General features: G+C 43.2%; 1 protein-coding gene across 5 annotated transcripts in view; it reads right to left on the reverse strand.

Moving 5' to 3' along the window:
• TTLL11 (tubulin tyrosine ligase like 11) overlaps positions 1-23,673 on the reverse strand; it is a 357,854-nt gene that overhangs the window by 39,497 nt on the left and 294,684 nt on the right. For all 5 annotated transcript variants that reach the window (XM_016185018.2, XM_060200097.1, XM_060200100.1 and 2 more), the window contains 2 exons: positions 19,068-19,313; positions 7,695-7,801 (listed from right to left, as the gene is read on the reverse strand). In XM_016185018.2, coding sequence (XP_016040504.2) covers positions 7,695-7,801; positions 19,068-19,313 — 353 coding nt within the window. The remainder of the gene's footprint in view (positions 1-7,694; positions 7,802-19,067; positions 19,314-23,673) is intronic.

Consider the following 23,673-nt stretch of genomic DNA (forward strand, 5'->3'; position numbering starts at 1 on the left):
AATGAATAAGGATGAAGAAAGGATCTTAAATGCTGCAAGAGAAAAACAAAGAGTCACCTACAGAGGAAAACCCATAAGATTAGTAGCAGATTTTTCTCCACACTAATGGCTAGAAGAGAATGGCAAGATATCTATCGAGTGCTCGATGAGAAAGGCTTTCAACCAAGACTACTGTATCCTGTTAGACTGTCATTCAAACTAGATGGATGCATAATAACCTTCTTAGACAAGCAACAGTTGAAGGAATCAACTATCAGCAAGCCTGCCCTGAAAGAAGTTGTGAAAGGTCTCCTATAAACAACCACATCACCATAAACATGCCATATACCAGAACACTCTAAAATTCTAGAATAATGGCAATAAAATACATTCATCTATAATACCAATAAATGTCAATGGCCTGAATTCACCTATTAGAAGGTACAGAGTAGGAAGATGAATCAGAAAACACAACCCAACAATATGTTGTCTGCAGGAATCCCACCTATCTCAACAAGACAAACACAGACTCAAGGGAAAGGATGGAAAACTACCATACAAACCAATGGACCACAAAAAAGGGCAGGAACAGCCATTCTCAATGTGACATGATACACCCTAAAATAAATAAAATGTAAAAAGATAGGGTTGGACATTATTTAATGCTCAGAAGATCAGTCAATTAGGTCTTAACAATTATTAACAATATACGTGGATGGATATCTTCGCCCACCCTGTCCAACGCTTGATGTCTCGTCACCCAATCTGGCCCCCTACACCTACACTGAACTTCTCTGTTCCAGACTCTTGGAAACAGAGTTGGCAGTCAGCTGAGGTAAAGAACAAACACCTCATCACAGACCCCTGCAAGCGTCAACCCGGCTTTGACCTAGCACGTTATGATTGGGCCCTCCTCAATCGCTATCGAACAGGCCATGGCCGGTGCGCTGCTATGTTCCATCGCTGGGGAGCCAGAGATGACCCGAACTGCCCCTGCGGCTACAGACAGACTATGACCCACATAGTCAACGACTGCCACCTCTCCAGATTCAAAGGAGGTCTCGAAACTTTACATCAGGCTCAACCTGACGCTGTTGACTGGCTACGGAAGAAGGGCAAACGCTAGAAGAAGAATTAACATCTATGCATCTAATGAAAAGCCATTTAAATACATCAAATATCTACTGAAAGGGCTACAGCAATATATTAACAGCAACACAGTAATAGTAGGGGATTTCAACACTTCTTGGATGCTAGACCAGAAACTATCAAATACTTAAAGAAAACTATTGGCAAAACTCTTTCCTATCTAAATTTTAAAGGCATCTTCAATGGAATGAATCCAATTATAAAGAAGACTAAATCAAAAATAAACCAATGGGACCACATCAAATTGAAAAGCTTCTGCACAGCAAAAGAGACCACCCGCAGAATGGGAGAAGATCTTTACATAAGATCTTTACATCAGGCAAAAGGCTAATAACAAAAATATATAAAAAGCTCACCAAACTTAGAAACAAACAAAAAAATGACCCCATTCAAAAATGGGGAGAGAATATGAACAGAATATTCACTATAGAAGAGATTCAAAAGGCCAACAAACATATGAAAAAAGTCATTGATTGTCAGAGAAATGCAAATAAAGACAACAATGAGATACCATTTCTCTACTGTGAGAATGTTATAAATCAGAAAATGTAGCACAAACAAATGCTGGAGAGGTTGTTGGGACAAAGGAACCCTTCTGCACTGCTGGTGAGAATGGAAATTGCTCCAAGTCCTGTGGAGAGCAGTCTGGAGAACTCTTAGAAGGCTAGAAGTGGACCTACCCTTTGACCCTGCATTTTCTCTCCTGGTGATGTATCTTAAGGAACCAAACACACCCATTCAAAAAGATTTGTGTTTACCTATGTTAATAGCAACACAATTTGTAACAGACAAAACCTGGAAGCAACCCAGGTGTCCAACAACAGATGAGTGGCTGAGCAAGTTGTGGTCTATATACACAGTGGAATACTACTCATCTATTAAAAAGAGTGATTTCACTTTCTTCATCCCATCTTGGATGGAGCTTGAACAAATCATGTTAAGTGAAGTAAGTCAGAAACAGATTGATGAATATGGAATGATTTCACTCATAGCCAGAAATTGAAAAACAAGATCAGAAGGGAAAACACAAAGCAGAACTTGGACTGGAGTAGGTGCATTGCACCAAAGTAAAAGTCTCTGGAGTTGCAGGGGGGGGGGGGGGGGGGGAGAGGGTTCAGGCCCTGGAACATGACAAGCGGAGGACCTTAGTGTAGTTGAATTGTTATGTAGAAAACTGGGAAATATTATGCATGTACAAACTATTGTATTTTACTGTCAATTGTAAACCATTAATCCTCATATAAAGAAATTTAAAAAACAATAAAGAGGGAGTCGGGCTGTAGTGCAGCGGGTTAAGCACAGGTGGCGCAAAGCACAAGGACCGGCATAAGGATCCCGGTTCGAACCCCGGCTCCCCACCTGCAGGGGAGTCGCTTCACAGGCGGTGAAGCAGGTCTGCAGGTGTCTATCTTTCTCTCCTCTCTGTCTTCCCCTCCTCTCTCCATTTCTCTCTGTCCTATCCAACAACAACAACAACAATAATAACTACAACAATAAAACAACAAGGGCAACAAAAGGGAATAAATAAATAAAATATTTAAAAAAAACAATAAAGAAAAAAAGATGGGAAAAATTGCTGCTTGGAATGGTGGATTCATAGTGCTGGCACTGAGCCCCTGTGAGAACTCTGATAGCAGTAAATGAATAAACAAAAAATAAATAAATAAATAAATAAATAAATGGTCTGAGGGGCTGGATTGTGGCAAAACAGTAGAATGCAAAAATTCCTGCTTGAGGACCTGGGCTTGAACATCCATCTCGTTCCTACCTGAGCAGGGCAGAGGCGAAGCTTCATGAGTGATGGAGTAGTGTTCCAGGTGTCTGTCCTCTCTGTCCCTCAACCTATCTCTCTCTGTCTCACCCTGTATTAAAAGAAAATGAAAAGAATTTGCTACCAGGGACAGTGGATTCATATTGCAGGCACTGAGTTCCAGTAATAACCATGGTGGCAAATAAAGGGGTGTCTGAGAATTACACCCTGTGTATGCTTTCTACTACAACCCCCCACCCCACCCCCCACACAATTTATCTTTTCAGACACCATTGTCTTCCTCTTTTGCACTAGCAGGGCCTCCTCATACAGGCTTTATGGTGGGTCATAAAGATCTCAAGCATTAGGACTCTGGTTAATCCCTTGGGTGGCCACCAAAGCCTCATTAGGGCAGAATGAAGATCTGATAACTGAAGCAAATGAACTTTCAAAATCAGTAATAGCCAAACAGTCTCATGGACTTTACAAGACTTGTGGCAATTATCAGGAGGAAGGGAGCATAGCAATTTGGCTGTAGGTGTACTGAATTACACACACACACACACACACACACACACACACACACACACTGAAATGGAAACATAAACGTATATCCTGAAGCTTACAATTTTGTAACTCACTGATAAATTGTTTTTAAAATAGAAAGGTCTTACTTCCAGAAAGGGGGAGGGAGGTGTGTGAGCACTTGGGCACTGTTGGAGCTGGGTGTGGGGTGATGGTCTTCTCTGAATAGACTGGCGTTCTGTGCAGGACACTACTGAGAGGAAAGAGGGGCTTAGCCCATGAGACCACCTCTATCATAAGCCATAGTTCTCATGTCAGGAGCTTCCTAGATATATGAGGCCTTTGCATCTGGGCATTATGAATGTTTGATTCCACCACCCTCAGGTCGATGTTGAATTCTTTTCCTTTCAAATAGGTAGTGAGAGAAACAGATAAAGGAAGAGAAAGTGCAACGCTGAGTTGCCACCTATGGGGCCTCCCCTGGTGCTGTGGTGCTGTTGCTCAAACCCTGAGACATCCCAAGTCTCTCCTGGATTAGCTACTGCCTGATCTGTGGGCATTTCTTATAGGCATTTGTCTACTCGTTAAATTTTCGCTGAGCAGGGTAAGATGTTCTTGCTTGCTGTGGGCCATGTGCTAGGTTTTTGGGGAGACCAAAGACATAATGAGTACCTTTTCTGGGTCACATATCAATACAAGTATTTCTGTATGTGCTTTTTCTCTCAACCCTCCCAACAGCCCTCCTTTGTTGTTTCCTCCATGGGAACTCTTGTCAGACTCTATGATGGCTATAAACTGCATCCTGATTTCAGTTGTGTGACCAGAGACACTGGGCATAGTGAACAAAGCTCTTGCTTCAACTCCTAAGGTCTCTACTGTAACTTGCCACATCTATTTCAATTCAACTCTTTAAGCCTTAGTTTTCTCATCTGTCAAATGGGAACAGCAACCCTGGCTATCACAGAACTAGTGAGAAGAGAGATAGATCACTCATAACAAATATTTCTGATTTTTCTGGTGCATAGTGAATGTTCAACACAATGGTCTTTTTTTTTTTTTTTTTTGAGTAGAATGTGTCAATAATTTCTCTTGTTCTACCCATAGGGCCCCAAGCCTGACAGCATGTTCATTTTCTGTTTGCTCAATGAATGAATATGCTCATGCCTTTTGAGAATGTGAATCCATGATCTACCACTCTTCTAATTTCTTTCTTGGTCCTGACTTGTACCAGTAAGACAGCCATAGGCCCTTAGGAACCATGTGGGCACAGACAGGCTTCTCAAGCCTAATGTTAATACCCAAGCCCAGTGATGATCCCCCAACCTTTCAAGAGCGGTGGAAGCAGGAGGAGATGCTCTGGGGAGACTGGTGTATAGACTAGTAACAACCTCCCACTCCAGTCCTCCCCAGACCCTGTGCAAGGTACATTGATCTCTGACCTCCCAGCCTCACAAACCCTTCCTTTCTTGTCACTTCAATGAATAAGCACTGTTGATATGAACTTGGACAGAAGATGGGGTCAGGAGGCTTGAGTTCAAATGTTCTCTTTGTTGCTTACTTGGGATGGGATTTTAGACAGATCACTTGCTAGTGGAACCTCAGGGTCCTCATCTGAAAAGCAGAATCCAATTACCCACCTTGAAAGTCTGGTGTGAGAAGGTGCCGTGTGCTCACACCAATAACCTTAACATCTCAGTTACTGCTAAACATTATTACTCCACAGGTTCCAGAGCGGAGCTAGGTGAAGCCCTGGCAGATCCCAGCCCCAGATTTACTTGTCAGTATGTGCTAAAAATAAGTATTGTTTCTCTTCTCTCCAAATTGGTCAGCAGAATAGAGAGACCCTGGCATACCCCAGAAAACCTCGCCTGAGCCTGTATTGTGGACAGCCCCCATGGATTCTGCTTCTAGGGAGCAATTTAGGAGGCAAACAAAACATGAAAAGCTACTCAGAATTAACAATGGCCCAGATGGTAATGCTAGTTTGAAGCAATAAAACATGATAAATAGCTTCCTGCTGCTACTCCTGATCAATTTCAATATTTAATAATTCCACTGCCACCCCACCCCCTCAGCTGGCCCCCTCCACAGGATGCTGTGATGACACCCCACATTCAACTCACAGAGCAAACACTTCTTCACTTTCTGGAGGCGTCAGCAAAAAGCCCAGTGCTGACTGTCACATGAGTGCTCTGGTCTTCAAGATGATAATTAATCTGCCTACTCTCCTGAAGACGTTCCTTCTCAAGCCTCTCCTGGTTGCCAGGGGAGGCTGTAAAGGAGCTTTAGCTGCAGAGATGAGGTGAAAGGACTCACTTTGCTAATCTCACAAGGACTGGTATTCCCTCAGTTTTCTCTGGAGTCAGAGCAAGGGCAGCAGTAGGGAACTGGCTGGGTATCTCATGCCAGCACTATATAGTAGAAGAAAAGTAACTGGAAGGGATCTTAGAGAAATTTTGGTGTGAAAGCCTTATCCAACGTCCATGCCTCTGAGCCTCAGTTTCCTCCTCTATACAGTGGGGACAACCATACCTTTTTCCAGGAAAAGTCTAACCAGTACTACACTTGTGAAGTGCCCACAAAGTGCTTAGCACATGGGACTCATCCAACAATGATGTTTCATTGCCAGATAGTATGCCTGAACGCTGTACCCACAGGAAATACCAGTTGTGTGTGTGCCTTTGTTCAAGAAGCTGCAGCACAGGGCAGATCTCAAGGGTGAGCAGAGCCTGGGGAGAACTCCATTATTAGAAAGACCCACAACAAGATTGTCCCTAAGTGGCACTCATTGCTAAGCTGAACTGATGAACTAATGAAGGACTCTCCAAATACTTTTTTTTTTTCCCCTTATCACCAGAGCACTGCTAAGCTCTAGCTTATGGTGGCATGGGGGATTGAACCTGGGACTTTGGAGCCTCAGGCATGACAGTCTGTTTACATAACCATTATGCTATCTGCCCCCACCTCCAAGTGCTTTCTTATGCACTGTCACAGGAGACCTCTGGGCATTCCTAGAGAGCAGGCACTGTGGGTATTACTGTGTAGAAGAGGAGATGGAACTTTGGTGAAATGGTTTGCATGCTTACATATGGAGGAAATGGCAGGGTCAGTTTAAATGGGATTTCCTAGCCTCCAATTTCAAGTCCTCTTTACTGTACCTCAGGAGAGAGCTGCTCCCCCTTTTTTGGTTGTGGGGGAGCAGCCCAGTGGAAAGGGAGCCCGGGTGTCAGGTCACCTGAGCTGCTTTACTCATCTGTGAAATGAGAATGGCAATACCTACTGCACTGGTTCACATGGGTGTTTAATGAGGGAATTTACATGAAAGTACTTTGCAATTTTATCATGAGCTGTACAAATGTCAGGTGTGGTTATTATGATTTTAAGAAAAAATACCCCCTGTGAGGAAAAGATCAGAAACTCATCCACTAAAAGGTAGATTCTAACAGAAGCCTTCACTGGCCATACTTAACCTAGAGGATCAAGACCAAACTCTTTTGCAGGACATTCAGCACATGGACAACTCCCACAAACAACCCCAACCCTACTCCTTTCCCTTCTTATTCTAGTCATCTTATCTCCCTGAGTTCAGCAGTTTCTATCATGTGCTGATACCTAGAGCAGGCACCATTGCGTCTGTCAGGGGTCTATTGAATCTGTTCATTAGCTAATCCCATTTACCTTCTCCCAGAGGTGACTTGGGGGCCTCCTTTAAGTAGGAGCTCCTCCTATCCAGGCTTCCTGGTAACCTACCTTTCTATACTTTCTTTATCCTAGTACTGTTAGTGCTGTGTTCTCACCTGCTTCCTAGCTCTACTGTGAGCTCTTTCAGGGATACCCAAGTTCTAATCACTCCATTCTCCATAGCCCTGTCTAGCATACAATCAAGTTGAATAAATGTTAATATTTCTAGTATGAGTGAAGTCTAAGCCTTAAAAAAGATTCTAGTGGTAGGATTAGAATTTAAGTGGGAATAATCTTTTAAAAATATAGACAGAGACAGAATCAAAGCTTCCTTCAATGTAGCAGGGGCCAGGCTTGAACCTGGGATATGCACATGGCAAGTGTGCAGTACTCAAATGTCCTATGTCACCAGTCCAAGTGGGTATCATCTTGTGGCTGATAGTACTCCTGGATTCAAATTCAACTCAATCCCTCAATCAAGTGATCTCTGGAGTGGATAGACCTGCCTTCCTCTTCCCTCCACCCTGACTCTTAACAAAGAGAAGGAGAAAACATGTGCCTAACCCCATCTGGACACCACAAGCCATAGTGGGAGGCAGTCACTGGGTACCTGAGTCCCGCTGGTCCAGGGTCATGGAGTTCCATCTCCTTGTGATGTCAATGTAGAGGATGTCCACAGAAGCCATGGTCAAGTTGCCACTGCTGAGCTTGCAGTTCCTGCCAAGGATGGAAGGCATATGTTACTACCCAACTACAGCTGGCCAGCTCTACCTTACTTCCACGGCTTTGCCTGAGGTGTGCTCCCTGTCAGGAGGGCCCTCCCTTCTCTGGAATTCTCAAAGGGTACATGGTAGGGGACAGAGGGAGAGCAGCCTGTAAATGTGAGTTGAGGCTAGATCATTCGAGCTCCTAAAATTTGGTGAGCAGAGTCACAGGGGCTGGGAAGAGTTGACTCCTGGATCTAACACTTAGAAGTTGGGTGTCTCTAGTTCATTTTTATCTCCTTTCTGAGCCTCAGTCTCCTCACCTATGAAACAGGTGGTTTTTCTTTAGTCGCTGTGCATCAGCCTGTCTATCAGGGCAATGACAATCTCTGCTTGCTCAAGTTGAATCCCAAGTTTCAAAAATATACATCTTTACTTCTGCATCCATCATCCTCTGGAATGGGGACACAGGATGAACTTAAAGGGCTGCAGTGCCTTTCCAGCATTCAGGCAGCTGAGCAGCATGCTTAGTGACCTGATGGTAAAAGTATGTCACTAGCATAGGCGGAAGCCATCACTGCTGTCCAGAAGTTATTCCCCACTGAAATGTTTACCAGATTGGTCCCTACGGCCAAATCTAGAGGCAAGGGTTCCAGGGTTTTGCAATTTAGCTGTCCCACTCAGTCACCCAAAGATTTTTTACCAGAAGATCAGACATGGGCCCTGAGTTGGTCATGGGGACTAAGAGCAGAAAAGTACAGCTGACTCTTACAACTTTGTGTGGACTGGGGCAGTATATTGGGGGAGACACCTCTATGCCCAATCCTGACTTCAGGTGAGCCACTGGGAATGACTCAGGAGAAGGGGGCTTCACCCCCCTGAGCTTCATTCAGATGCTCCTGTAATTTTAGCACAGGCAGCCTTTCAATCTGGCGTCAGCAACAGTGCTCCCTGCTATCCAAGTCACATAAAGGACATGTCGAGAACCCTCCTCCTCTCCCTGCTTTTTTTTTTGCGGGTGGGGATGGGGCTAGAAGGGGGAGTCTGAAAAGGTGGGGAGACAATCTGGCACAGAAAGAGCACAAGCAAGATGGAAGTTCTAGCTCTGTTGCTCTTCCTCGATGTGTGGTTGTAGGCAGTTTGTTCACTCACACCTTCTGTGCCTTTATGTGATCTCTAAATGAAGATGACAATACATGTCCACAGAGTTGTTGTGAGAATGACATGAGGATGTGCCTTCCAGGGACCCTGGTTGATATGTAATTGTTGGTTTCCTACCTCTGACTTAAAAAAAAAAAAATTTATAAGTGGAAATACTGAGAAGACTGCATACCTGTTCTCTCTCTCTCTCTCTCTCTCTCTCTCTCTTCTCTGTACAGAGCCAAAACTATTTCAGCCCCAGGAGAGGCTGTCAGGGGCTGAGTTTTTATGGCTAGCCCTGTGTGTTCTGGAGAAGTGGAGCGCACCAGTTAGAATGGCCAGGCACCCAGGCTCAGGCTCTCTGTTCAGATACAGATAGGAGGGTACCCTTGGCTGGTGCAGGTGCATTGCCCTCCTGAACAGGATGGTGCTTGGAGGCGAGTCTCAAGGCAGCTGGATTTTCTTCCCTGGGAATTCTACATACTAAGCCCCAGGGTTAGCTGTCTTTCAGGCTCCACTATATTCAGGACTGCTTATAACTTTCCAAATGTGTCCACATCCACCATGCCAGTTAGAGATAAAGTGGTTCTTTGATTTCCCATTTGTCATCATTCCTTGTGTGAATAGCTCTCCTAGGAATCCGACAGGTCAGAGGTTGATTGGCAGACAGAGTCTGGGCATCCCCTCTTCAAACCTCTGCACCAACCAAACACATACACACACACACACACACACACACACACACACACACACACACACACACACACACTTACAATGGTGGCTATGAATGTACCCATCACAGTGTCCGACCTGACTGGTCAACTCAAAAATATGTCAACTCTTTCTCTTCCTGCATGCTTCCTTCCTTCCCGCCTCTATTTTTCCAGCCTGAATTTCTCAGGCCATCAATTCACATCCTGCTTCCTCCTGGACTGCTGCTCCATATTTCAATCACAAGTCACTGTGGCAGTCTTCAAAGCACATCAGCACACAGTTATTGAGCCCCAGTAACAACATGTCAGTGGACGCGAAGCTTTTCACGTCACCTGTCACCAAGATGGCTATCTCTATTGGGTTCCACTGCAGGGACTAGGGGGTGGGGGTTGGGGGTGGGGACGGCAATTGATCTCCAAGCTGTGATTTAACAGCCTGCACTCTTCATCCCCAAAGCTTCATTAGGGATGGCTACCAGTTTTCTCTAATTATCATATCAGTCTCCTCTGGTCTGCCCACTCGACTGCAGGATAGCAGCTCTGCCTGGCTTGCACTGTGGGTCAAAACAGTATAAAAAGGGAAACCAAACTGACCACTGGTATATAGTCATTTTTTTCCTGACAGGTAGAAAATAGAAGTGTCAAACCTTGAGCAGGGGCCGTAATTTACCAAAGAGAATTTTCCATTTATGCCTTTTCCAAGGTAACTCATCCTCCGGAGTGATGCCTGCAAATACAGTTGATTGCAACATCTGCTACTGGGACAGTGAAGGAGGGATCATGCTGGCTACAGGAAATGGTTTAGAAGGATTTTGATTCTGTAGGCATTTCTTGGGCACCATATGTGTGCTGGAGCCATTCCTGCCTGTGAGCTCTCTAAATCTTTATAACCACTCCATGAGTAAGGTACTTTTAGTCCCATTTCAAAGATAGGTTAACTAAGATTCAGGAGAAGGGACATGACTTGCCCAAGATCACACGGCTGGACTTCACATCCATAGGTTAGTGGGTTGGAAATTTGGGGGAGGTTTGGAAAGATGGTCCTCCCAGGATAAACCCAGACAAGAAGACACAATATCTAATGGATACTGTGACAGACTAGGAAGTTTGAGATACAAAGCTTTGAGAAGGCAGAAGGGTCAGTTGAAAGTTGGCTCTTCCAGGGTTAACTCAGGCTTCACCAAATATTCTAACCAAACCAAAGAATGACTCCAAGTTAAGACTTTGGGATGAAATTGTCATCCATCCACTCTCTCAATGCAAACTTTCTTTTGTATCTGGTATTCACAGACTGTATGGTGACCTCTGTAAGGGATGAGGAACTGAGTCAGTCTTGGATACTGTTCTCAGAGTCAGAGTCGGGGGTAGGGGTAGGAGTGGGGGGGCGAGGAGACTGAGACCAGTCTGGAGGCAAAAATGTGGTGTCTTTATATTGCTACTCAGTGAGAGCAATTTTGCCATATGCCCTGGGATACAGGCCTTTGAGTGACTAATGTGTGGAAGGATAAATTCCTCAGTAGATAAGAAATCTGGTAATAGGAGAAAAGAAAATTCCTAAGAAAAGATAGGCTAGAAGTTCATGTGGAAAAAATGAGCTTTGGAGTCAAATGCACAGGAGTGTGAGTCTTGACTCTGCTGTGTGAACTTCAGTCAAGTTCCTGAAGCACTATGCATCTTAATTTCCCTTCCTGTAGAAGGAGAAGAAGGCCACTCACCAAATAAAGTGTAATAACCGACGCAGTGCCTGGCACATTTGAGAATGTGGCAGATAACAGTTCCCATCCTTCTCCCATGATGTAGAACCAGTCTGAAGAACCACTCTCCCCCCACCCATACCACCCCCCAGATCAAGGGAATTTGAGTACATATGATGGGAGAGAATCACAAATCATTCATATAGAAAGAGTTGAAGTCATCATCCCCATTTTTCCTTCCAACAACTACTGACACCTCATGGGAAATTTAGGAACCAACCTTTCCCACTCCATAAAATCCTACTTATCTACTTATAGAATTTGAGTTCTTTCTGTGTAGGAGAAAAAAAAAAAAAAGCTTGTTTTCCTAGAGAATCATCTGTAAAGTAAAAGCTAACAAATCATCAATATTTGCTTAAAAAAATAAACACCACTATCTAAACATCTGGTGAGGGGGAGGAATGATGATGCCACTTTAAAAAGCATATGCATTTTGAAGGCTATTGATAAAGTCTGATAATACTGCTGGAAAGAGATTATGATAGACACCATGGAGGAGTTGATGACTGCGGTGAGGTTGGGGGAGCAAGGCACTGTACACTTCTGTTCATCTAACACACCATCATGAGGCCTCTCAAAGAACAAAACTCCTCACAGGAACCCATTATGAAGCATATAATATCTCCTTATACGGAAAAGGAGGAGGGGCAGGAAAAGAAAGCCATTCTCTGATTAAAAAGGCAAACAGGATCAGAAAGCACAAAGGGAATGATGAGCAGGGATCTTTAGACTGAATAACTTCTCAGGAAGCAGGTGCTCAAGTTGAGGAGATGACACTTCCACTTTCTAGAGATAAATCCGATTTCAGCAAACCAAGCCACCCAGTTGAGGGACTGGACAATGCAGTGTATGCAAGTCAGTGTCAAGTGAAGATGTAGGATACATTTGCAAGAACATGTTCTCAGTGAATTACATCAGATGGAATTGGTAATCCAATGGGAGGAAAATAACAAAAATGCATTTCCCTCAAAGAAAGCAGTCAAACTGAAGAGTCAGATGATTTCTAGTCCTCAAAAGACGTCTCTACACCCCAGCAATTATTATGAAAAAGAGAAAGAGAGGTACTTAATTCATGGTAATATGTGCTACTATACTGTGCCTCCTGAAGAAATGACACAAAAAGCTGGTTCGACAGAGTTAAGTCTAGACAAGGGAACGACAGTTCATTATTTCTCATTTCTTGGTGGAAAAGAAAAATAGACTATGGCCAGACTGGCATTAGCATAATTCACTCCTAAAACTGCTGATCTATGCAGCACATTAGGAGAGATGGTCACTGAAAATAAACCCAATTGGAATGTTTATTATTTTGTTCCCTCTTGTTCTCTTCAAGGAACTTTCAGGAGAAAGTGTGGGTAGTGCAGATGAAAGCCAAGTTCAACTTATGCTGTCTGCGTGGGAGCGTGGAAAGGAGCGCCTATCTTGCCAGCAAAGATGTCTCCTGTACAGCGTGCCAGAGAAGGGCACTCGGTTCGATTTAACATATGGCATAAATACTATTAATTCATAATGAAGCAAAATTTAAACTGAAGTGGAAAGGTGAGATGGAATAGCTGTTAACAAAAGAGAATGCTTGCTGTTAAATTTAGCTGGCAAGACTGAACAGACTCAGATAAATGTAAAAAAAAAAACAAAACAGAGTATTCCGCGAGTAGGTTGCTATTGGGATCGGTTAGTGCATTTTACAAGGGGATATCTATTAATGGCTGTGCATTGTTGTACGACATTTGCCTTTCTTCTTATATCCTTAAACAGTTGGTACTTCTGTTGGGTGGGTGTGGAGGGAGGGCTTGTCCTCTTTCCTATTTGGGCATGCAGTCATTCTCCCTCCGGTGGTGCCTAGCCACAGACTGAGATTGAAGGCTGTGGGGACTAATAGCTTTGAATGTCCCCCAAATTGGTTTTCCATGCAAATGCTCTTAATTATAGAGAACAAAGGGCTAGGGAATCATAAAGTCTATCCTGAGGAGACAGGTTTGTAGTGATAATTTGGACATCATCTGGTTCCAGTCTGAGAGCAGTTTTAGTAATCTTTTTTATTAGACCCCTTCTCAATTCTGTTTTCTTTCCAAGGCCATTTCCTACCATAGTAGATCTAAATATGCACCCCCATGGATCAACTATGGTAGAGAATGTTTCATCCTCCAAAGGGAGGCTGGACAACATACTCTATGCTACACCTGAGGAAGATGGGTCCTGATATTGGGGCAGCTTGGAACGTTCCTACTCATGACCACAGAATGTGAGCTCAGATCTACAGAGATACAGAGGTCACATAGGCTCCTAAACTGAATATGGGCCCCAGATCACATCAAATTGATGGGGTTTACAATCAACAATATTTATACATCTTTCCCATATTTGGGAGCTACCCTCTTCCCTGATTCAGCTTTCTGGTCCTTTTTCTAGCCATGACATCATCTCCCCAGACAATAACTTAGATCCACCTGCATATCAGATTTCAGGCTCAGGAAAAACAAAAAACAAAAAAAAACCTAGTATAGCCATAGGCCCTTTGGAATAGAACTAAAATATACCTACTAGCTATCTACAAAATGGAGGGACCCTCCTCCCCCCAACTCTTCATCTGCACTATTCCAGCCTTTAGCTTCATGATTAGTCAATAATTTGTTTGGCTTTATATGTTAACTCTTCAGCCACCAGGTTCCAGATGCTAGCATGATACTAACCAGACTTCCTTGGATAGACAACCCCACCAATCCTAGAGCCCCGCTTCTCCAGAGTCCCAGCCCACTAGGGAAAGAGAGAGGCAGGCTGGGAGTATAGATTGACCTGTCAATGCCCATGTTCAGCAGGGAAGCAATTACAGAAGCCAGACCTTCCACCTTCTGCATCCCACAATGACCTTGGGTCCATACTCCCAGAGGGTTAAAGAATGGGAAAGTTGTTGGGGGAGGAGATGGGATATGGACTTCTGGTGGTGGGAATTGTGTGGAGTTGTACCCCTCTTATTTTTTGTAAGTGTTTCCTTTTTATAAATAAATTTAAAAAATGAAAAAAATATGCACCCCTAGGCTCTCCCACTGGGAGTCACATACTGGAGTCTCTGTGGGCAGTAACACTTTGACTGAACCCACACAGTGTTTAAAAATCATTTTCTGAATGGCCAATAACCATATATTGAGATTTTATATATAAATCAGTCCTTCCTTCCTCCCTTCTCTCCCTTCCTTCCATTTCTTATTTCTGGAGCTTTACCACACCAAGCTGACTTTTTTTTTTTTTTAAATAGGGGGAATTAATGACTTACAGTAAGTACAGGTGTTAAAATGTAAGTACAATTTCTCATCTCACCATGTTAAGAGTCTGCTAAACACTCTCACCCCAGCCTAGGTCCCCCTCCACCACCACACAATAACCCCTGGCCCCACCTAACCCAGAGTACTTTGCTTTGGTGTAATACTCCAAACCCAGTCCAAGCTGACTTTTCAAGAGAAAGAGAGAGAAGGAGAGAGAGAGAGAAAGAGAGAGAGAGAGAGAGAGAGAGAATGGAATCACAGAATCCAGACTTCCCCCAGTGTGTATGCGGGGTCCCATCTTGCTGGTCCCAAATAAGTATTTCTAATTTTCATGAAAAATCAAAGTCTTAGGTACTGTTGGTAGGCAGGGACTTTAAATTTGGTGGAGAGAGTTCTCTGCTGGACTGTCCCAGCCCTGCCCTCCACATCCTTACTGACTCCCCGCCACCCTCAACTTGTTTCAGTTTGCTGCCCATCTTCCAGGGCAAGTGGAGCTTAGGGTACTCAGCCTGTTCAACTCTCTCCTTCTCTCATGTTTTAACAAAATCTTATTATGGAACAAAGGGAAGCATTTTTGTAAAGCATTTCAGACTTGTTTTAAGGCCATACACAGGGTTCACCTTAGGCTCTCCAAGGTGCCTGGGCTGTGCATGCATCCTATATTGCCAGGCAAATGTCACCCTCTGTCCCCACCCCCACCTCCCCCCCCTTTTTTTTGCCTCCAGGGTAATCACTGGGGCTGTGGACTTAGAATTCACTGCTCTTTGTGGCCATCCCCCACCCTCTTTTTCTATTTTATTTGATAGGACAGAGAGATACTGAGAGGAGAAGGAGAGAGGAAGAGAGAAAGACAGACACCTGCAGATCTGTTTCACTGTGAAGCATCCCCACTGCAGATAGGGAGTAGAGGATTGAACCTGGGTCCTTGTGCATGGTGTTATGTGGGCTTAACTGGGTATACCACCACCCAGCCCCCAAACTTCCCTTTATATCAGTCTAACCTTGCCTCCTCTTGGGAGTCTGTCTTGATCTCACCAGGCAGACAAGATGTCTCTATTTTGTACTTCTGACACCCTGAATCCAGCACCGCCCAAGCTCTACCTAATGCTCAGTCCTGGCACGGTATTCAATCATTTGCTGGGTGTGTGCTATCTTAAGGCCGAAGTCCCCTGAGGGAAGGTGGTGTCTAGTTACTAAACTCTGATTGCCCTGTTATGGCTAAATGTCAACACAAGGTCAAGACAGAGCATACCTCACAGAAAGAGGATCCCTGCAGCACCCAGGAAGCTGTCTGTGTACATGAAGCCAGCCACTCTTTACTCTCTAGGGCCTGATTAACTTTCCTGTGAGATGGGGCTGGGCAGGGTCCATGAAGCCCCTGTTATTGCACCAGAAAACCTGAGGCCCTGGACAAGTCCTGCTGGAAGAAGCAGCCCAGGCTGCTCACCCACCTCACTCTCCTAGGCTCCTGAGCACTTTCTTGGTACCTCCAGAGCCCTCATTACCTGGACCCTCTGTCACTAAGATGCTTCCCTAGGCCCTACTGAACAAGAGCCACAAAGAGGCAGAGACCACCACCTATCTGTTCTCCTTGGGCTCTTCTTCATGAGAATGAGACAATAGTTTGCATAGAGAGACAATTCCTGTTTTATGTGCCCTTTGAAACAAAGTGGATGGGACTGGAGGTGATTATGCTTAGCAAAATAAGTTCTTCTTCTTCTAGAGTTTGCCCAGCAAAATAAGTAGAGATGAAAGACAATTACTGGATGGTTTCACTCATGTGCAACAAACAAACACAACAAGCAAACTGTTTCTAAGACTTTGTGACAGCTATGGTAATTATCTTTGGGAGATGGGAGGGTAGGGACCCAGAACTTTGGTGTGGGTGCAATGTGGAACTATCCTCTGTAATCTTACATTTGTACTCCACTATTAATCACAAATAAAAATAAATAGAAAAACCCTGTTTCCCAGATTCCTTGGCAGAGGGCACTGATTAAAGAGATGAAAGTGGCAGTGATTGGAGATAGCTTTTGGAAAAGCTTTGCAAAGGGGTCTGATTTAGGGCTAGGTGGTGGTGCAGGTACCCGGTAGAGTATATGTGTTACCACATGCAAAGACCCAGGTTTAAGTCCCCAGTCCACCTGTAGGGGCAACTGTAGGAGAGGTGAAGCAATGCTGAAGGTCTCTCTCTCTCCCTCTCTCTCTCTCCCTATCTCCTCCTTCCCTCTTAATTTCTCTGTCTTTTAATAACCATTTTTGTATTATTTCTGTTTATTTATTGGATAAAGACAGCCAGAAATTGAGAGGGAAAGAAATGATAGAGAGGGATACAGAGAGACACCTGCAATATTGCTTCACCACTCACAAAGCTTTCCCCCATAGGTGGGGACTAAGGTCTTGAACCCAGGTCCCTGTACATTGTAATGTGCACTCAACAAGGTAGGCTACCATCTGGCCCCTTTCTTTGTCTCTATTAACAAAAAGGAAAAAAAAAAAGTCACTGGGAACAGTGGATTTGTCTTATAGGTGCCCAATCCTAGCAATTTCTATTTAGCAATAGAACAATAATTTAATTAATAAAGATCAACATGGTCTGACTCATCAAAGGCTTTTTGCTCTTCCTCTCTTTTTGCCTGGAACTTGACTGTGAAGCTGGGTTGGTACCAGCCACCATGTGACCACAAGGCAACTCTAAAGCTGGAAATACATGCATAGGGGTAGATGATCAGAGAAAAGTGGGGTGCTGGTCATTCTGTGAAGTCATTAACCAGCTCCAGAACCCTCACTGCCAAACATCCTATTACATGAGAGAAAACTGATCTTACTACCTTAGCCCCTTATAGATGGGTATCTACTAGTACAAATCAAATGCAATTCCTGAATGAATTAGAGGATATCATGCTAAATAATATTCTCAGGGGAATAATATGCCTGTTGACTTTAAATTCTTTTATTTTATTTATTTTTTTTCCAGAGTACTGCTCAGCTCTAGCTAATGGTGGTGCTGGAGGATTGAACCTGGGACCTCAGAGTCTCTTTGCATAACTATCATGCTACCTCTCTCACCCAACTTTTTGAAAAATTCTCAGTGTCTGATAGAAATAATAATCTCAAGAGCCACATTTAACAAACGGGTCACTCTACTGGGCCCTGGTCTGGTTCATTATGCCATTATATCTCTGCCTCACAATAACCTGTAAGGATGGAGAGATTATTCCCATATTACAGGTGAGGGAACAGTGACTCAGAGAAGATAAGGGAGTCTTCCCAAAGCCACACAATTAAATGATGTGTTTGGCTTTGAAGTCAGACCCCAAAGTTTTCTAGTGTTATTTACTCTATCCCCTTCCTTTCCCACCTTCACAGAAACATAAAAAGTTTTTCTCAAAAGTGCCATGCAAAAGCACTTCAGGTTTATTGTAATGGCAATAATTCCTTCTGATACATCTGCTTAGCATCCTATCAGAAATAACAGAGGATTAGAGTTGAATTGATAAAATGCATTTGAAAAAAAAAGCATATGATGAAAAATAGTTTCTGATTCGAGATTTCTAATTATTTGCTTTAGTGAATAAAACCTAGTGACTTTGAGGGGCTAGGGAGAAATATTAAAAAACACAGATGAGAAAAACAACATCTAGTGCTGGTAGAATGTTTCTTTGAACACAGAAGTACAGGGTACAATATTTCACCTCCATCATATAGGATCATTGAGTTTCAGAGAGGTCCATTAGTTCACCCCAGGATGAAATATCTTGTAAGTGTACCTGTATTGCCCCAAAGAGTAGAAGCAAGTGGACAAATTAATCTCAGGAGCTTACGTGGCACTGACTTGTTTTGTAGGCTGCAGTAAAAACACTTTCTTTACCTCATGTTGCATCTTCAACATTCATGCAATTTTTTTATTACACTCTATAATATAACCATGTTATTTTTATATTAGAACAAATGTGTTAAATTATTTATCAGCTGAATTATTTAACTTTTCTGAAACTGACACTTGGAAAAAGACATGCCTATTGCTGACTGTGGCTTCACACACAAACACCCAGCACACAGCCAGCTATCATTGGGAGAACAGCACCCACTTTATCAAGCACAAGGTCTGTCTCACTCTGAGAGGGTAACTCTAGATGTTTTAAGCACCTACTTCAAAGTAACACAGAGGTGATTTTCAACTGCACACATATGGTTGTGGATGCTGTCGTGCCCAGAGTATTCATGAATTCATTGAAAGAAAGAGAATGTGCCAGAACAGATCCAGTCTTGGCAATAAAGATCCTCCCAGGAGCAGTTGGAGTATGTGTGCATGTGTGTGTGTGTGTGGGGGGGGGGGTTGGGCCAGCCAGATGAGGGGCAGGATGCTGCCCTGTCCAAATCTGAAGCCAGTGGGGGACAGTTTCACTGACCTTATGAACGTGCGAAAGCCTGTCGGTCCCAACTTCATCGTTCCCTTGATTCCCAGAAAGCGGATAAACAAATTTGCCATCCTGTCTACGAGGCGCAGGTAGTTGAACTGCTTTGCATACTTGGGGAAGACCTGCTTGAGACAGATGGAGGGCAGGTGAGCTTCAGTGTTGCTCTCTGAGGTACTGGCTTGTTCACTGTTAGGGTGATCTTCCTTTGCAGCTAATGGCTTCTCAGGCTGCTTTGACCTGAAGAACACAAAGAATTCAAGAAAACTGAGGACCACAAGGAAAGCATCATTGGCAATGGGGTTTTCAGCACTGAAGAGGGTTCTCCTCTGCAAACACTTCTTTCTGTTAGATTTGCAGCCCCTTTGGGAGGTATCACTATTTGGGAGGTAATCACTATTTCTATCCAGACAAGAAAACTGACCTCAGTGACCAAGCTCACCCAGCTAGTGTGTGACAGAACCAGAACCTGGAACCCAGGGCAGGGCCAGGCCTAGATATTTAAACTGCATTCTTTCTTCTTTCCTGGTTTCCCAATAAGGAAAATTTCCTGTACAGTATTCAGGATTCAAGAGAGTAAGTTCTCTATTTTGGAGCAGTATGGGTTTTATTTCAAACTACTACTTATGGGCAGTAATTGAATAATTAAGAAATATAAGAATCTCGTTGAGGGTTGGCAAGAAGCCATAGGCACAGTTCAATGAACAATTTGCAAAGATACATCAGTTACCCAATTCTAGGAATAGGCATGGTTATGTTTCCTGGCTTAACTATTTTCTTCTTTGGAACACATACAAAAAAAAAAAAAAAAAGTGATCATAGCATTGTGGTTCCTTAGCCTGGAGATTTTACCCTGAAAGTGTGCAGATAGTCAAGACAAGTAGCAATTCATGACTCCACCTCCAGCTTGACCTGCTTCTAGCCTCCCCACCCACCAGGAAATTTGCCTTCAGGGTGGTCACAGGTGCCTCAGAGTGAAATGACCATTTCCCCTCAGTCCACATTTTCCCAGCTCCTTGAATGTCTCCACCATCTGTCAGCTACCAAGCAGGAAACATCAGAATGCATGCCACCACCCCCTACTTGTCCTCCTCTCACTCTGCCTCCACAGCATATCCTTCCCTTTATGTTCCCTGAAACCAACTCCCCTGCATCCCTGTCCACCTCCAGGTCTTATCAGCTCTGCCTGAACTGTAACAACAGGTCCTCCTGCCTCTCGTCCTTCTATCCTCCACTCTGGCCCAAATCACCTCTTCTTATGCAAGCCAGTCCTCATGACTGTTTACTACAACTCTGTAGTGATCCTGTAATTCAGGTCATTCTGGTGCTCAAGACTCTTCTGGTTTTTTTTTTTTTTTTTTTTTTTGCCTCCAGGGTTATTGTTGTTGTTGGATAGGACAGAGAGAAACTGAGAGAGGAAGGGACAACAGAGAGGGGGAAAGAAAGATAGACACCTGCAGACCTGCTTCACCACTTACAAAGTGGTGGAGTTGGGGGCTTGAACCAGGATCCTTGAGCCAGTTCCTGTATTTCATACTGTGCACTTGACTCAGTGCACTACTACCCGGCCCCCTTTGATTTCTTTTCTACTGTCTTTATTTCTTTTTATGGACATGCAATGCCTTTAAAGGACATAAATAGTCTCCACTAAAGGAACTTCTTGACAGTACCGTCAAGTTGGTCTTCTCTTCATACTAGCCCAAATATGTTGTGTTCCCAGTACCTCATAGGAGTCCCAGAGACTGTACCCAGGACAAGAAAAGGTGTGACTCCATGGATGGTGGAGTGTTGCTTTAGCTCCTCTCTTTATCCTTCCTTCTCCTCTCTCTCTTTTTTTAAAATAAAGGGTTAAAAACAAAAAGTGGGGGGGAACAAAGCCAAGATGGTGACTTGGAAACAACAGCTGGTGTGAGCTCCAAAAAGAAGCAGCTTACAACCTGGGGTTCTCTGGATAGGGTAGGATACTGGACCATCAGTAGGAGGGTGAACAAGGGGTGGTCAGGGTGACACCAAAAAAGAGTTCTATAACCCACTCTTGGCCTGGCAAACAGAGGCCAAAAGGACAAAGAAAGGAAAATCTTTGGCTTGATTATTTCTGAACTCACCCCTACCCCCCACCCCAGAACCAACCCCCAGGGGCTGGACAACTGCTCCTAGCAGGCTTCTCGCTGAGCTATTTTCTTTACCAAGATTCCTGGCTCATCAGGGGTGTCATTCCAAGCCTTTTTCTTTTTGTTTTCCTTCTCATTTTTTTTTAGGTGGCTAGAGCTCTTTTTGAGTGACAAAATACCTGACCAATCAGAGCCTAAGCCCTGCCTAGGAAAGACAACCTGGAGATTTTTTTTTTTTTTTGTATACTTCTTATAATTGGTTGTCTTTGCTCAGGCTGCCTGCAGCCAATATGGAGCTGTCCAAGCAGCAGATTGACTGTTAGGGCTTTTTACTCTATTTTATTGTATTATTACTATATAATAAAATAAAAATATTATATATTTTCCCTTATTCTTCAGGTTGACCAAAATTAATTATTGTTTTTGCCATTGACAGGTGACTGGGTGTCCTATTCATTGTGAGGTGAACTTATTTCTCTTTCCCTCTTCCCTCCACTCTCCTTTTTCTCTCCTAGATAATTAAAAAAATTCTTTCCTTTCACTGTTCTTTTTTATTCTTTTCCCTTTTCATCCTACTTTTATTTTCTGAATTCACTGATACTCATTTGTGTATTATTTTGGGGAAGAATTCTGACTCGGAGTGGACTCATTCTGTGTGTGTCTCTCTTTTCTACTTCCCTTTTTTCTCTTGCTATCACTAGAATTTACAGTGGACAGTAGATTTGCATAGTTGTCTGTTCTTGCTTTCCCTTTTTTTCCCCTCTTTCTTTTTCTTTTGGTTTTCATTATTTTTTCTGGCACTGGAGAAGTTGTTTGGCTAACTGGTATTGGTTTAACTGCATCAATCCTTGCTTCAGTTGTTATTGTAATTTCTGAGGTTTGTGACTGCATTTGTGAAAGGTCTTTAGTATAGCATGGCTTGTACTCAAAACACAACAACTGAAGAATGACAGAACAGAAAAATAAAAAACACATCAATAAAAAAAATTGTTAAGTCAAGATCAAATAAAACTGCTACCACGGGAGTCAGGCGGTAGCTCAGTGGGTAAAAGCACACGTGGCGCAAAGTGCAAGGACTGGCATAAAGATCCTGGTTCGAGGCCCCGGCTTCCCACATGCAGGGGAGTAACTTCACAGGTGGTGAAGCATGTCTGCAGGTGTCTGTCTTTCTCTTCCCCTCTCTGTCTTCCCCTCCTCTCTCCATTTCTCTATGTCCTATCCAACAATGATGACATTAATAATAACAACAATTATAACTACAACAATAAAACAAGGGCAATGAAAGGTAATAAATAAATAAATGTTAAAAAAAACAACCTGCTACCACAATGAATCAGGACAGGAGCCCGGAAGAAACTCCAAATCATTCAGAAGTAACCATAGATAAGAAAAGTATACAAGCAATAATAAGCCTAATAATCACAGAAATGAAGACACTGTGGAGGAAAGGGCCATCAGAATTAAGGAAACAACAGGTGAGACCCTCAAGTAAAATACTAGCTACCTCAAGGTAATTAGAGAACTGAAAACTGAAATAGCTGAGCTAAAAGGCCAATTAGCATAACAAGTGAATACTATAACTGAACTGAAGAAAGAAGCTGAGGGAAGGGAAAGAAGATTAACAGAAGCATAAAACAGAGTTAGCCAGACAAAGGATGAGCTCTAAAAAACTAAGAAAGAGGAAAAGAGCTCAAAAAGAGATTGAGAAACACTGAAAACAACAACAGAGACATATGGGATGATCTAAAAAGAAGTAACATTTGTATAATTGGCCTACCAAAGGAGGAAAGAGAGGAAGAGGAAGTAAACATCCTAGGGGAAATCACAGAAGAAAACTTCCCAGACCTAAACAACAGAAATGACATTAAGATTCAAGAGGCCCATAGAGTTGCAAACAGAATCAACTCAGACCTGAAGACACCAAGACAAATCATAGTTACAATGAAAATAAGTAAGGATAAAGAAAGGATCCTAAAGGCTGCAAGCGAAAAACAAAAAGTCACATACAGGGAAAACCCATAAGACTATCAGCAGACTTCTCCACTCAAACTCTAAAAACCAGAAAGGAATGGCAAGATATCTATCCAGCCCTGAATGAAAAAGGGTTTTAACCAAGGATAATATATCCTGCTAGACTTTCATTCAAACTAGATGGAGGGATAAAACCTTCTCAGACAGGCACCAGTTAAAGGAGGCATCCATCACCAAGCTTGCCTGGAAAGAGGGTCTAAAAGACCTCTTATAAACAAGAACATCACCATAATACTTGCCATATATCAGAGTGAATAAAGGCAAACGCTGGAAGAAGAAGAGCGAATAAAAAATGTTGAATCCATAATATCAATAAATGTCAATGGCTTAAACTCACCCATTAAAAGGACCAGAGTGGGAGGATGGATCAAAAAGATGCAACCCAACCATATACTGCACAAGAATCCCACCTGACCCAACAAACACAGACTTAAAGTGAAAGGATGGCTAATGAACCA

This window comes from Erinaceus europaeus, chromosome 10, assembly GCF_950295315.1.
Source record: "Erinaceus europaeus chromosome 10, mEriEur2.1, whole genome shotgun sequence".
NCBI lineage: Eukaryota > Metazoa > Chordata > Mammalia > Eulipotyphla > Erinaceidae > Erinaceus > Erinaceus europaeus.